The sequence below is a fragment of the Spodoptera frugiperda genome, chromosome 14, assembly GCF_023101765.2.
Source record: "Spodoptera frugiperda isolate SF20-4 chromosome 14, AGI-APGP_CSIRO_Sfru_2.0, whole genome shotgun sequence".
NCBI lineage: Eukaryota > Metazoa > Arthropoda > Insecta > Lepidoptera > Noctuidae > Spodoptera > Spodoptera frugiperda.
The window spans coordinates 626,186-642,394 of record NC_064225.1 but is presented as its reverse complement, the minus strand read 5'-3'; the positions used below and the strand labels follow the sequence as shown (position 1 = coordinate 642,394).

The 16,209-nt window shown below is 34.5% G+C and overlaps 1 protein-coding gene and 1 long non-coding RNA gene across 17 annotated transcripts in view; both read right to left on the bottom strand.

Moving 5' to 3' along the window:
* Positions 1-1,304: 1,304 nt before the first annotated feature.
* Positions 1,305-16,209, bottom strand: part of LOC118279402 (uncharacterized) — a 46,572-nt gene continuing 31,667 nt past the window's right edge. For 3 of the 16 annotated variants that reach the window (XM_050698248.1, XM_050698245.1, XM_050698253.1), the window contains 6 exons: positions 15,898-15,975; positions 8,859-8,936; positions 6,462-6,539; positions 4,150-4,227; positions 1,785-1,862; positions 1,305-1,444 (listed from right to left, as the gene is read on the bottom strand). In XM_050698248.1, coding sequence (XP_050554205.1) covers positions 1,404-1,444; positions 1,785-1,862; positions 4,150-4,227; positions 6,462-6,539; positions 8,859-8,936; positions 15,898-15,975 — 431 coding nt within the window. In that variant the 3' untranslated portion in view covers positions 1,305-1,403. Of the gene's footprint in view, positions 1,445-1,557; positions 1,657-1,784; positions 1,863-3,582; positions 3,723-3,878; positions 4,012-4,149; positions 4,228-6,461; positions 6,540-8,670; positions 8,731-8,858; positions 8,937-12,793; positions 12,934-13,090; positions 13,224-15,636; positions 15,770-15,897; positions 15,976-16,209 lie in introns of those variants that run through there. The other 13 variants (XR_007705895.1, XR_007705896.1, XR_007705894.1 and 10 more) reach the window with 12 other exon arrangements.
* LOC126911364 (uncharacterized) lies at positions 10,868-11,464 on the bottom strand. The gene is made up of 3 exons (XR_007705900.1): positions 11,260-11,464; positions 11,028-11,105; positions 10,868-10,908 (listed from the first exon to the last, which is right to left on the bottom strand). It is a non-coding gene; the product is annotated as an uncharacterized LOC126911364 (long non-coding RNA).

Below are 16,209 nucleotides of genomic sequence, written 5' to 3'. Positions count from 1 at the left end.
TCTGTTTGAGGGATAGATTATTCGAAGAGTTTCTTAATGTTTGTTTTCTTACACCAAACACTTAAATAACAATGATGTTTCTGTAATTCAATGTTTTTTAAATAAAAACTATAATATGTAATGTTGTTGTTTATTTAAAAACTTTTCATCAAATTGTGTTTCATGTTCCATGAGCAAGTTACTAAACTGATCATTTCAAAATAAGTGATAATTTCAACACTTAGCTTCTAAAATAGTTTGCATAGAAGTAACGTAAACTTTGTTTAAAAAATAATTTGTGTCATCTGGTAAGTACTAAGATTGTAAGCCATTAGTTATTAAGTAAGCTCACCAGATGGCAGTATTATCGATTAAAGTAGTCTTGGTTTAAAGACCTCATTTCTCACTAGTGACCATAATCGGTTTCGTCCTAGGGTTCGTATTAGTAAGAAAGGTCAAAACTAGGTGGCGTTGTCCTTAAAATACCTAGGTATTAAATAATAATACTGAGCGTTAAAAGGGGTTCTACCATCTGTCGTGTAACGGTCTGTTTTGGAGTGATGTTACGCACAATGTGGTAGATACTTACATGATGTAAAACTAGTTTCTATATAATAAACACGATTTTTATTTTATCATCTGTCATATAACGGTCAATAAGGCGATTTTACTTCACATCACAGTTAAATATTTTGATTATTTTCTGTGCTTTAGTGAATATTAGTTACAATTAAGTGTTTTCTGCGGTACAGTAAAGAACATAATGGTTATGGTTATCATCTCAGGAAATAAAAAGTATCCCCAGTTTTCCATTTATTCATAAAACTTTATTGAGAGTGCTGCCATCTGTTGAGGACTGAATTAACAATTCTCATACGTGGAATAGCGCGTATTACAGTTACCTATTTTAAATACTGACATGTATTTATTGGTCGTACTACCACTTCATTCGATAAATAGATAGCGTTACTGTTGGTGTCTAGTTGTAAATCAGAACATTTGAGCACAGCGCCATCTAGTTGTGACCTTTGTAACTAATACAAACCCTATCATGAAACCCATCCTGCTAAAGCGTATTATACTACTGCTATAGAGAAAATAAGGTATTTTAGCAAAGCAAAACTACCTTTATCGACAATGCTGCCATCTAGTGAGATATTATTTAATTAGAAATATAGAAATATAGTTCTATTAATGTAGTTACATCTGAACTGACTATTTTGAAGGTTAAGTTGAACAGGTCGAGGGTCGAGCCCGAACATGACCAATTATAAGTAATATGTATATGTGTATTTTACTGTAAAGGTTATAAATAAACAACAACATTACAAGTCACAGTAATTTATTTAAAAATGTTTACATGAGAGTACATGTATATTGTATCAAACCGGCTATCAAGAAACTCTTTAAATAATCTACAATAACTACCGGCCACCCGTGAGGTATACAGTCAGCACTGCAGCAACTGGAAATAAAATAAACTTAATTAGATTATATTATGTCATAGTTTTCTAGAAAGAGTAACATTAATAAACTGTACGTACCTTTAATAACACTCCGTGCCTCCCCGATACCGATTTTGTTTTGAGTTGCACCGAATCAACCGTTAAGAAACTGTTTAAATAATCTACATTAACTACCGGCCACCCGTGAGGTATACAGTCAGCACTGCAGCAACTGGAAATAAAATAAACTTAATTAGAGGAGGAACGAATACACATCTTGGATCAGAAAAATAATTCACTAATCGTTTCTTCATTGTAAGACATGGTTTTGTAGAAAGAGTATCGTCAATAAGTACGTACCTTTAATAACACTCCGCGCCTCCCTGACACCGCTTTTGTGGAAGATTCTCGAGGTCATCTCGGACGAGGCAGGGAGATCTGGAAAGTAAAATATATTACATAAGTACACGTTTATTCAATTAAACTTAGTATAGGGGCACCTAACACTGAACACGCACTCTGTCTTCCTGATTTTAGGAGTCAGAGAAAAATCTTTTAAATTATTCTATATCACATATTGATAAGTGAAGACACTTACCTAAAATTCTGAATCTTTTTATTCAACAATTACTTTAATATTTGTAAAATTACGACACACGTCTGTACCGCGCATGGTCCGTAACGAGACTGGCTAGATGTGCGCGGCGCGGCGTCTGTACTGTAGGGATGTGTGTGTAGACACAACGCTTGGTCTGCACACATGTAAACTAGCGTCGCACGCACACATACATGACCCAGACAGATTTTGATCGATAACTGCTATAATTGTATATAAGGTACATTCGTTAACAAACCCTATTTACATACAATAGGCCCCTGTTTAGGGTACCGTCTGACTAAAATGTTTAATTGGTGAAATCTCATTTCCTTCACCATCTCATTTCACCCCAAACAACATTATCTTCATAATATTATGAAGAATATTATGAGGTTCTAGAACATAACTGAATTATATATCACACCGAATAAACTAACCCCACTCACTATGTATGAATACAAGTAGATAACTGCCCTCAAACAACTGTGCGTTATCTACATAAGTTTTCAAAGTGTTTTGACTGAAAAACTGTTGAACAAACAACTTGGTCTCTCCTAATCTCTCATTACACAATAATCACATTTGAATATGCGGAACATGAGCAACCAAACCGATTCACACTTGACATTAAGCTTCGAGTACATACCTAGGTACTATGTACTAATATTGTACATTGAAAGGGTTCTACCATCTGTCGTGTAACGGTCTGTGTTGGTGCCGTTTTAATTTCATTTGAAAACATGTAACACCAGTTTTAATACCAATTATTTTGATTGTGACTTCCTACGTTATCAACTACAGCGTAGCACTAATGATTACGTCGCTACGCTTTAACTACGATTTAATTCAGTTCCATAATATTTATAACAAAGAACTCATGAATAAAAATATATTCTTCATAAATTAATAAATATTAGTCACAATTGAATATTTGCTAAAGAAAGTCTTAATATCTTCCTGAAAATTGATAATTTCACTGGTTATAACAAAACTACATAGACAGTGCTGCCATCTATCGAGAACTCAAACAATCACTGTGATCTCTTGTGTGATAGCTGACCAAAATTTGAAATAATGTCATGAACTCAGTAGTTATACTACTACTTACATTTCATAAGTTGAGTTAGTATACAGTTTGTGTTCAGTTGTAAACCATTTGGAGCACAGCGCCATCTAGTTATGTCTTTTGTAACTAATATGAACCCTATCGCCAAACCTAATCCACTAAAGCATACCGTTACTACCGCCAGTGAGAAGTAAGGTAAAATACCTTCATCGACAATGCTGCCACCTAGTGAGTGAGTTTAACTAGATTATTTAACTTTTGATTAATTTCGTTCGAAAAATTTTTTGGAAACTGAGTTAATTCAAACAGCTCGGGGATCGAACCCGAACACGGGATAATGCTTTTGATTAAAATATTTACACATGAACAAAGTATGTAGGACACTGAGTTAATCAAACAGCTCATCGAACCCGAACACGGTAATTTATTAAAGATAATTTATAGAAAAAACACAATATTTTAATTATGTTAAAAAGGTTAAATAAACAACAACATTACAAGTCACAGTAATTTATTTAAAAATGTTTACATGAGAGTACATGTAAGTGGTATCGAATAAACCATCAAGAAACTCTTTAAATAATCTACAATAACTACCGGCCACCCGTGAGGTATACAGTCAGCACTGCAGCAACTGGAAATAAAATAAACTAATTAGGAATCGGTTCAGAAAAAGAATTGTTGGGTTTGTCGTTTTCAAACAAATTCTCGTAAATAATTTACAAAACCAAATCACAAATCGTTTTCTTATTGTAATGGTTTCCTAGAAGGAGTATTAATAAGTACGTACCTTTAATAACACTCCGCGCCTCCCTGACAGCTATTTTGTTTTCAGTTGCATCGAATCAACCGTTAAGAAACTGTTTAAATAATCTACAATAACTACCGGCCACCCGTGAGGTATACAGTCAGCACTGCAGCAACTGGAAATAAAATAAACTTAATTAGATATATGAGGAGCAATACACATCTCGGATCAGAAATTCTCGAAAATTCATCACACTAATCGTTTCTTCATTGTTCATGGTTTTCTAGAAAGAGTATCATTAATAAGTACGTACCTTTAATAACACTCCGCGCCTCCCTGACACCGCTTTTGTGGAAGATTCTCGAGGTCATCTCGGACGAGGCAGGGAGATCTGGAAAGTAAAATATATTACATAAGTACACGTTTATTCAATAAAACTTAGTATAGGGTCACCTAACACCGAACACTCTACCTTAGGAGTCAGAGAATATATTTTTAAATTGTTCTATATCTTTGTTAAGACACTTACCTAAAATTCTGGATCTTTTTACTCAACAATTACTTTAATATTTGTGAAATTACGACACACGTCTGTACCGCGCATGGTCCGTAACGAGACTGGCTAGATGTGCGCGGCGCGGCGTCTGTACTGTAGGGATGTGTAGTGTAGACACAACGCTTGGTCTGCACACATGTATACTAGCGTCGCACGCACACATACAGAACCCAGACACATTTTGATCGATAACTGCTATAATTGTATATAAGGTACATTCGGTAGCAACCCCTATTTACAATAGGCCCCTGTTTAGGGTACCGTCTGACTAAAATGTTTAGTTGGTGAAATCTCATTTCCTTCATCATCTCATTTCCCCAAATATTAATTAGGAATATTTCGTGGTTCTAAAGTTTCACTGAATTTATCACACCGAATCGAATATTCCCACTTTGTATAAAAAAACTGGACGGTTGCTGCTTAAGCAACTGCCCATCTAGCTAATCTACATATTTTCAAAAATATTTTGATTGAAACACTGTTAAAATTAATTTAACTAAGATATATTATGTTTCATTACACAAATCATGGTCTGTCATAATCACTTTTTGCACATTTGAATATGCGGAACACAAGCAACCAATCCGATTCACTCTTGACTCTTTAAGCTTCGAGTACATACCTAGGTACTATGTAATAATATTGTACAGAGGGGTTCTACCATCTGTCGGGTAACGGTCTGTTGTTCGGTTTTGTTTCATTAAAATGATGCAAAACAAGTTTCAACCCAACTCGATTACTTGCTACGTGTTGCTACGTATTGGCTACGGCGTAGCGCTAATGCCTATGTCGCTATGTTGTAACCACGTTCTTATTCATTTAAATTTTCATATGTATGTCAAGTATTAGTGGTCAAAAAATAGTTCTGATGAAATGACCTTTCTCGACTAATATAATCCAGAATCAAAGAGCTATGGAAACAATTTTTCCAAACAACATCATTTAATATTGTTCATAACGAAGAAATAATTGTCACAATTGAATGTTTGCTGAAGAAAGTTGTAATATCTTCTCAGAAAATTGATAATTTCACGGGTTATAACAAAACTACATAGACAGTGCTGCCATCTATTGAAAACTCAAACAATCACTCTCATCTCTCGTGTGATAGCTGACCAAAATTTCAAATATTGTCATGAGCTCAGTAGTTATACGAGTACTTACATTTGATCAATTGATTCAGTGCTACAGTTTGTATTTAGTTGTAAACTATTTTGAGCACAGCGCCATCTAGTTTTGTCTTTTGTAACTAATATGAACCCTATCACAAAACCTATCCCGCTATCGTTACTACCGCCAGTGAGAAGTAAGGAATCTTAAATCCTTATATCGACAATGCCGCCATCTAATGAGTGATTATTTAACTAGAAATGTATAAAAAAATAAACAAAACTCGGTTGTATACTTTTGATTAATTTCGTTCGAACAAAGTATTTTGGAAACTGAGTTAATTCAAAAAGCTCGGGGATCGAACCCGAACACGGGTAAAGGATAAAGGTTAAATAAACAACAACATTACAAGTCACAGTAATTTATTTATAAATGTTTACATGAGAGTACATGTATATTGTTTTAAATAAGCTATCAAGAAACTCTTTAAATAATCTACAATAACTACCGGCCACCCGTGAGGTATACAGTCTGCACTGCAGCAACTGGAAATAAAAAAGACTTAATTAGGAAGGGCATATACGAATTAGAAAAAAAATTATCAGAAATATTCTCGAAATAATTTACCAAAACGAATTCACAAATTTATTTCTTCATTGTAATGTTTTCTAGAAAGAGTATCATCAATAAGTACGTACCTTTAATAACACTCCGCGCCTCCCTGACACCACTTTTGTGTTGAGTTGTATCGGAACAACCGTTAAGAAACTGTTTAAATAATCTACAATAACTACCGGCCACCCGTGAGGTATACAGTCAGCACTGCAGCAACTGGAAATAAAATAAACTTAATTAGACGAGAAATGAATACACATCTCGGATCAGAAAAATAATTCACTAATCGTTTCTTCATTGTAAGACATGGTTTTCTAGAAAGAGTATCATTAATAAGTACGTACCTTTAATAACACTCCGCGCCTCCCTGACACCGCTTTTGTGGAAGATTCTCGAGGTCATCTCGGACGAGGCAGGGAGATCTGGAAAGTAAAATATATTACATAAGTACACGTTTATTCAATAAAACTTAGTATAGGGTCACCTAACACCGAACACACACTCTGTCTTCCTGACCTTAGGAGTCAGAGAAATATATTTTTAAATTGTTCTATATCACATCTTGTTAAGTGTAGACACTTACCTAAAATTCTGGATCTTTTTACTCAATAATTACTTTAATATTTGTGAAATTACGACACACGTCTGTACCGCGCATGGTCCGTAACGAGACTGGCTAGATGTGCGCGGCGCGGCGTCTGTACTGTAGGGATGTGTAGTGTAGACACAACGCTTGGTCTGCACACATGTAAACTAGCGTCGCACGCACACATACAGGACCCAGACGGATTTTGATCGATAACTGCTATAATTGTATATAAGGTACATTCGTTAGCAACCCCTATTTACAATAGGCCCCTGTTTAGGGTACCGTCTGACTAAAATGTTTATTTAGTGAAATTTTCATTTCCTTCATGATTTCATTTTCTTCCAAACATCATTATTTTTTGTCATATGAGAATATTTTGAGGTTCTAGAATTTCACTAAATTATATATCACACGGAATTAACTATTTCCACTTAGTTTGTTTAAAAATTAAACGACTGTTCTTAAGCAACTGTCCGTAATGTACATAATTTTCAAAAATATTTTGTTGAAACACTGTTAAATACGCAACTTAACTAAGATATATCACGTATTATTACACAAATCATGGTCTACCATAATCACTTTTTGCACATTTGAATATGCGGAACACAAGCAACCAATCCGATTCACTCTTGACTCTTTAAGCTTCGAGTACATACCTAGGTACTATGTAATAATATTGTACATTGAAAGGGGTTCTACCATCTGTCGTGTAACGGTCTGGGTTGAGGCGACTTTACTTTACTTGATGATGTAAAACTAGTTTTAATTCCAAGTATTTTGATTACTTGCTACGTGTTGCTACGTAATCGACTACGGCGTAGCACTAATGACTACGTCGCTACGTTGTAACCACGATCTTATTTATTTCAATTTTCATATGTATGACGCATACTTATTATAACTTGTTCTGATGAAATGTCCTCCATGTTTTGAACTACTATAACCAGAATCAAAGAGCTATGAAAACTATGTTTCTGAACAACGTCATATAATAAATATTTTCTTCATAATAGTTAATAAGTATTAGTCATAATTGAATGTTTGCTGATTGTATTAAGTTGTAATATCTTCTCAGGAAATTGATAATTTCCCCAATTATAACATTACTTTATAAGTAGTGCTGCCATCTATTGAGAACTGAAACAACAACTCTCATCTCTCGTGTGATAGCTGACCAAAATTTGAAATATTGTCATGAGCTCAGTAGTTATACGAGTACTTCCATTTGATAAGTTGATTTAGTACTATAGATTGTGTTTAGTTGTAAACCATTTTGAGCACAGCGCCATCTAGTTTTGTCTTTTGTAACTAATATGAACCCTATCACGAAACCTAATCCACTAAAGCATATTGTTACTATCGCCAGTAAGAACTGAAGTATCTTAATCAACTACCTTTATCGACAATGCCGCCATCTAGTAAGTGATTATTTAACAAGAAATATTTAAAATAATAAACAAAATTCGGTTGTATACTTTTGATTAATTTCGTTCAAACAAAGTATTTTGGAAACTGAGTTAATTCAAACAGCTCGGGGATCGAACCCGAACACGGGTAAAGGATAAAGGTTAAATAAACAACAACATTACAAGTCACAGTAATTTATTTAAAAATGTTTACATGAGAGTACATGTAGGTTCTATCGAATCAAACATCAAGAAACTCTTTAAATAATCTACAATAACTACCGGCCACCCGTGAGGTATACAGTCAGCACTGCAGCAACTGGAAATAAAATAAACTTAATTAGGAATCGGTTCAGAAAAATAATTTTTGAGTTTGTTGTTTTCAGAAATTCTCGTAAATAATTTACCAAATTCAATTCACAAATCGTTTCTTCATTATAAGACATGGTTTTCTAGAAAGAGTATCATTAATAAGTACGTACCTTTAATAACACTCCGCGCCTCCCTGACACCGCTTTTGTTTTGAGTTGCATCGAATCAACCATTAAGAAACTGTTTAAATAATCTACAATAACTACCGGCCACCCGTGAGGTATACAGTCAGCACTGCAGCAACTGGAAATAAAATAAACTTAATTAGAGGAGGAACGAATACACATCTCGGATCAGAAAAAGAATTCACTAATCGTTTCTTCATTGTAAGACATGGTTTTCTAGAAAGAGTATCATTAATAAGTACGTACCTTTAATAACACTCCGCGCCTCCCTGACACCGCTTTTGTGGAAGATTCTCGAGGTCATCTCGGACGAGGCAGGGAGATCTGGAAAGTAAAATATACTATAATAAGTACACCGAACACGCACTCTGTCTTCCTGACCTTAGGAGTCAGAGAAATATATTTTTAAATTGTTCTATATCACATCTTGTTAAGTGTAGACACTTACCTAAAATTCTGGATCTTTTTACTCAACAATTACTTTAATATTTGTGAAATTACGACACACGTCTGTACCGCGCATGGTCCGTAACGAGACTGGCTAGATGTGCGCGGCGCGGCGTCTGTACTGTAGGGATGTGTAGTGTAGCACAACGCTTGGTCTGCACACATGTAAACTAGCGTCGCACGCACACATACAGGACCCAGACGGATTTTGATCGATAACTGCTATAATTGTATATAAGGTACATTCGTTAGCAACCCCTATTTACAATAGGCCCCTGTTTAGGGTACCGTCTGACTAAAATGTTTAGTTGGTGAAATCTCATTTCCTTCATCATCTCATTTCCCCCAAAGATCATTATTTTCGTAATATGAGGAATACTTCGTGGTTCTAAAATTTCACTGAATTTATCACACCGAATCGACTATTCCCACTGTATAAAAAAAAACTGAACGATTACCCCTTAAGCAACTGCCCAGCAATCTAATCTACATCATTTTCGATATTATAGTATATTATTTATTTAAAATATTTTGATTGAAACACTGTTAAATAGGCAACTTAACTAAGATATTATGTTTCATTACACAAATCATGGTCTACCATAATCACTTTTTGCACATTTGTATATGCGGAACACAAGCAACCAAACCGATTCACTCTTGACATTAAGCTTCGAGTACGTACCTAGGTACTATGTACTAATATTGTACATTGAAAGGGGTTCTACCATCTGTCGTGTAACGGTCTGTTTGTTCCGTTTTGTTTCATTAATATGATGTAAAACTAAGTTTTAATTCCAACTCGATTACTTGCTACGTGTTGCTACGTAATCGACTACAGCGTAGCGCTAATGACTACGTCGCTACGCTTTAACCACGTTCTTATTCATTTCAATTTTCATATTTATGACATACTAGTGATCGTAACTAGTTCTGATGAAATGAGCAATGTTTCAACTACTATAATAGAATCAAAGAGCTATGGAAAACTACATTTTCTAAACATGTATTAAAATATTCTTCATAAATAATAAATATTTGTCACAAATTAATATTTGCTGAAGTAAGTCGAAATATCTTCTCAGAAAATTGTAATTTCACTGGTAAAAAACAAACTTTCTAGACAGTGCTGCCATCTGTTGAAAACTCAAACAACCACTCTCATCTCTACTGTAATAGCTGACCAAAATTTCAAATATTGTCATGAGCTCAGTAGTTATACGAGTACTTACATTTGATCAATTGATTCAGTGCTACAGTTTGTGTTTAGTTGTAAATCATTTTGAGCACAGCGCCATCTAGTTTTGTCTTTTGTAACTAATATGAACCCTATCACGAAACCTAATCCACTAAAGCATATCGTTACTACCGCCAGTGAGAAGTAAGGTAAAATACCTTCATCGACAATGCCGCCACCTAGTGAGTGATTATTTAACTAGAAATGTATAAAAAAATAAACAAAACTCGGTTGTATACTTTTGATTAATTTCGTTCGAACAAAGTATTTTGGAAACTGAGTTAATTCAAAAAGCTCGGGGATCGAACCCGAACACGGGTAAAGGATAAAAGTTTTAAATAAACAACAACATTACAAGTCACAGTAATTTATTTAAAAATGTTTACATGAGAGTACATGTAGGTTCTATCGAATCAAACATCAAGAAACTTTTTTAATCTACCATGAGGTATACAAGAAACTGTTTAAATAATCTACAATAACTACCGGCCACCCGTGAATATACAGTCAGCACTGCAGCAACTGGAAATAAAATAAACTTAATTAGAAACTGTTTAAATAATCTAAATAACTACCGGCCACCCGTGAGGTATACAGTCAGCACTGCAGCAACTGGAAATAAAATAAACTTAATTAGAGGAGGAATTACACATCTTCGGATCAGAAAAATAACTCGTTTCTTAATTGTAAGACATGATTTCCTAGAAAGAATATCATTGATAAGTACGTACCTTTAATTACACTCCGCGCCTCCCTGATACCGCTTTTGTGGAAGATTCTCGAGGTCATCTCGGACGAGGCAGGGAGATCTGAAAAATGAAATATATTACATAAGTACACAATAAAACTTAGTATAGGGTCACCTAACACCGAACACTCACTCTGTCTTTCTGACCTTAGGAGTCAGAGAAATATATTTTTAAATTGTTCTATATCACATCTTGTTAAAGTGTAAACACTTACCTAAAATTCTGGATCTTTTTACTCAACAATTACTTTAATATTTGTGAAATTACGACACACGTCTGTACCGCGCATGGTCCGTAACGAGACTGGCTAGATGTGCGCGGCGCGGCGTCTGTACTGTAGGGATGTGTAGTGTAGACACAACGCTTGGTCTGCACACATGTAAACTAGCGTCGCACGCACACATACAGGACCCAGACGGATTTTGATCGATAACTGCTATAATTGTATATAAGGTCCATTCGTTAACAACCCCTATTTACAATAGGCTCTTGTTTAGGGTACCGTCTGACTAAAATGTTTTGTTGGTGAAATCTCATTTCCTTCATCATCTCATTTCCCTCAAAGATCATTATGCCATATGAGAAATTTTTCGTGGTTCTAAAATTTCACTGAATTATATATCACACCGAATTAACTATTCCCACTTACTTTGTATAAAAATTAAACGACTGTTGTTAAGCAACTGTCCGTAATCCACATAATTTTCAAAAGTACTTTGAAAAACTTAAACAAACAACTTAACACAAAAATATACATGTTTCATTTCATGCGGAACACGAGCAACCAATCCGATTCACTCTTGGCTCTTTAAGCTTCGAGTACATACCTAGGTACTATGTACTAATATTATGTATAGAGAGGGGATCTTCCATCTGTCGTGTAACGATCTGTTGTTCGGTTCTGTTTTATTTTTGTTTCATTAAAATGATGCAAAACAAGTTTAGTTTCAACCCAACTTGCTACGTTTGCTACGTATTGCGACTACGGCGTAGCGCTAATGCCTACGTCGTAATGTTGGAACCACGTCTTATTCATTTAAATTTCCATATGTATGTCACGTACTAGTGGTTTATAACTAGCTCTGATGAAATGTCCTCTCGCAATGTTTCAACTACTATTAGTCCAGAAACAAAGAGTTGTGGGAACTACTTTTCTAAACAATTTCATTTGATATCTATATTGTTCATAACGAATAAATATTTGTCACAATTATTTGTTTGCTGAGGAAAGTTGTAATATCTTCTCAGAAAATTTATAATTTCACTGGTTAAAACAAAACTTCATATACAGTGCTGCCATCTATTGTAAACTCAAACAATCACTCTCATCTCTCGCGTGACAGCTGACCAAAATTTGAAATATTGTCACGAGCTCAGTACTTATACGAGTACTTTCATTTGATAAGTTGATTTAGTGCAACATAATGTATTTTGTAGTAAACTATTTCGAGCACAACGCCATCTAGTTTTGTCTTTTCTAACTAATATAAACCCTATCACGAAACCTATCCCGCTATCGTTACTACCGCCAGTGAGAAGTAAGGAATCTTAAATCCTTATATCGACAATGCCGCCATTTAGTGAGTGATTAATTTAACTAGAAATGTATAAAAAAGTAAACAAAACTCGGTTGTGTACTTTTTATTAATTTCGTTCGAACAAAGTATTTTGGAAACTGAGTTAATTCAAAAAGCTCGGGGATCGAACCCGAACACGGGTAAAGGATAAAGGTTAAATAAACAACAACATTACAAGTTACAGTAATTTATTTAAAAATGTTTACATGAGAGTACATGTATATTGTATTAAATAAGCTATCAAGAAACTCTTTAAATAATCTACAATAACTACCGGCCACCCGTGAGGTATACAGTCAGCACTGCAGCAACTGGAAATAAAATAAAAACTTAATTAGGAATGGGTTCAGAAAAAAAAATTGTATCGTAAATAAATTCTCGTAAATAATTTACCAAAACCAAATCACTAATAGTTTCTTCATTGTAATGCTTTTTCTCTAAAAGAGTCTCATCAATAAGTACACGTACCTTTCATGAAACTTCACGCCTCCTTTACACCGCTCTTGTTTTAAGTTGCATCCAAACAACCATTAAGAAACTGTTTAAATAATCTACAATAACTACCGGCCACCCGTGAGGTATACAGTCAGCACTGCAGCAACTGGAAATAAAATAAACTTAATTAGATTATACGATATATGAGGAGCACATACACATTCTTTGCAGAAATTCTCGTAAATAATCATCAAAATCAATTCACTAATATTTTTTTTCATTGTTAGACATGGTTTCCTAGAAAGAGTATCATTAATAAGTACGTACCTTTAATAACACTTCGTGCCTCCTTGACACCGCTTTTGTGGAAGATTCTCGAGGTCATCTCGGACGAGGCAGGGAGATCTGAAAAATGAAACACATTACATAAGTATATCTTAATCTAACACTAGTCAGAAAAATATCTTGTTCAGTGTAGACAGTAGACACTTACCTAAAATCCTGGATATTTTTACTCAACAATTACTTTTATTTCTTGTGACATTACGACACACGTCTGTACCGCGCATGGTCCGTAACGAGACTGGCTAGATGTGCGCGGCGCGGCGTCTGTACTGTAGGGATGTGTAGTGTAGACACAACGCTTGTTCTGCACACATGTAAACTAGAATCGCACGCACACATATAAGACCCAGACGGATTTCGATCGATAACTGCTATAATTGTATATAAGGTACATTCGTTAGCAACCCCTATTTACAATAGGCCCCTGTTTAGGGTACCGTCTGACTAAAATGTTTAGTTGGTGAAATCTCATTTCCTTCATCATCTCATTTCCCCACAGATTTATATTTTGGAAATATGAGGAATACTTCGTGGCTTTACAATTTCACTGATTTATTACACCGAATCGACTATTCCCACTTTGTATAAAAAAAAACTGGACGATTGCCTCTTAAGCAACTGCTCAGATATCTAATTTACATAATTTCCAAAAATATTTTAATCGAAACACATATAAAAAGGCAACTTGACTATGAAATATCATGTTTCATTACACAAACCATAGTCTACCATAGTCACTTTTTGCGTATTTATTAAAAATTAAATTATTAAAATTATTTTTTTCATCCACTTATTTCATAAATGTACAGTTTTAGGAATTGCCTTTTAAGCAAGTTTTTTCTTGTGATAGGTAATTCCATTTTTCTAATTTACAGTAACGGCATACATAAGTGTGAAAAAAGTAACAATTCGAAACAGTTGGCAAAATAAAATTAAACAAGTAAAATTTATCTTTTAGTTTTTGTATTTGAATTTGCGGAACCCAAGTAACCAAACCGATTCACTCTTGACATCAAGCTTCGAGTACTTATCTAGGTACTATATAATAAAATTGTGTATTGAAAGGGGTGTGCTACCATCTGTCGTGTAACGGTCTGGGTTGAGGCGGTTTTATTTGGCTTGACGGAATAAAAACCAGTTTTAAATTTCAAGTATTTTGGTTACTTGCTACTTAATCAACTACGGCGTAGCACTAATGACTACGTCGCTACGCTTTAACTACGATTTAATTCATTTCCATTTTTATAACATTGAAGAACTTTATGAAAAAAATATATTCTTCATAATTAATAACTAGTAGTCACAATTGAATATTTGCTGAAGTAAGTCTTAACACTTTCTCAGGAATAATTTCACTAGTTACGGCATAACTTTATTAACAGTGCTGCCATCTATTGAGAACTCAACAATAATGTCTCATCTCTCGTGTGACAGCGGACCAAAATTTTAAATACTCTGTCATGTGCTCAGTAGTTATACTACTACTTACATTCCAAGTTGCTTTAGTACTACAGATTGTGTTTTGTAGTAAATATTTTTGAGCACAGCGCCATCTAGTTTCGTCATTTGTAACTAATATGAACCCTATCACGAAACCTAATCGTTACTACCGCCAGTGAGAAGTAAAATACCTTCATCGACAATGCCGTTACCTAGTGAATGAGTAATTTAACTAAAAATATATAAAATAATAAACCAAACCCGGTTGTATACTTTTGATATATTTTGTTCAAACAAAGTATTTTGGAAACTGAGTTAATTCAAACAGCTCGGGGATCGAACCCGAACACGGGTAAAGGATAAAGGTTAAATAAACAACAACATTACAAGTCACAGTAATTTATTTAAAAATGTTTACATGAGAGTACATGTAGGTTCTATCGAATCAAACGTCAAGAAACTCTTTGAATAATCTACAATAACTACCGGCCACCCGTGAGGTATACAGTCAGCACTGCAGCAACTGGAAATAAAATAAACAAAATATTAGATTATATACTATATGAGGAGCATATACGATTCTAGAGTTAAGGTAAAACTTGTTAAGTTTTTAACTGAGAAACTAAAGACTAACTGACAATTTCTTAAATAATAAGAAATTCTCAGTTAGTAAAAGCACAGGAACTGGAATTATACTTGTTGTTAGTTAATTATCATCGAAAACAATTCACTATTCATCTCTTCATTAAGTCATGGTTTCATATCTAGAACGAGTATTATTTATAAGTACGTACCTTTAATAACACTCCGTGCCTCCCTGACACTCCTGTTGTTTTGAGTTGTATCGAATCAACCGTTAAGAAACTGTTTAAATAATCTACAATAACTCCCGGCCACCCGTGAGGTATACAGTCAGCACTGCAGCAACTGGAAATAAAATAAACTTAATCAGAGGAGGAACGAATACACATTTTGGATCAGAAAAATAATTCACTAATCGTCTCTTCATTGTAAGACATGGTTTTCTAGAAAGAGTATCATTCATAAGTACGTACCTTTAATAACACTCCGCGCCTCCCTGACACCGCTTTTGTGGAAAATTCTCGAGGTCATCCCGGACGAGGCAGGGAGATCTGGAAGTAAGATATATTACATAAGTACACGTTTATTCAATAAACTTAGTATAGGGTCACCTAACACCGAACACGCACTCTGTCTTCCTGACCTTAGGAGTCAGAGAAATATATTTTTAAATTGTTCTATATCACATCTTGTTAAGTGTAGACACTTACCTAAAATTCTGGATCTTTTTACTCAACAATTACTTTAATATTTGTGAAATTACGACACACGTCTGTACCGCGCAT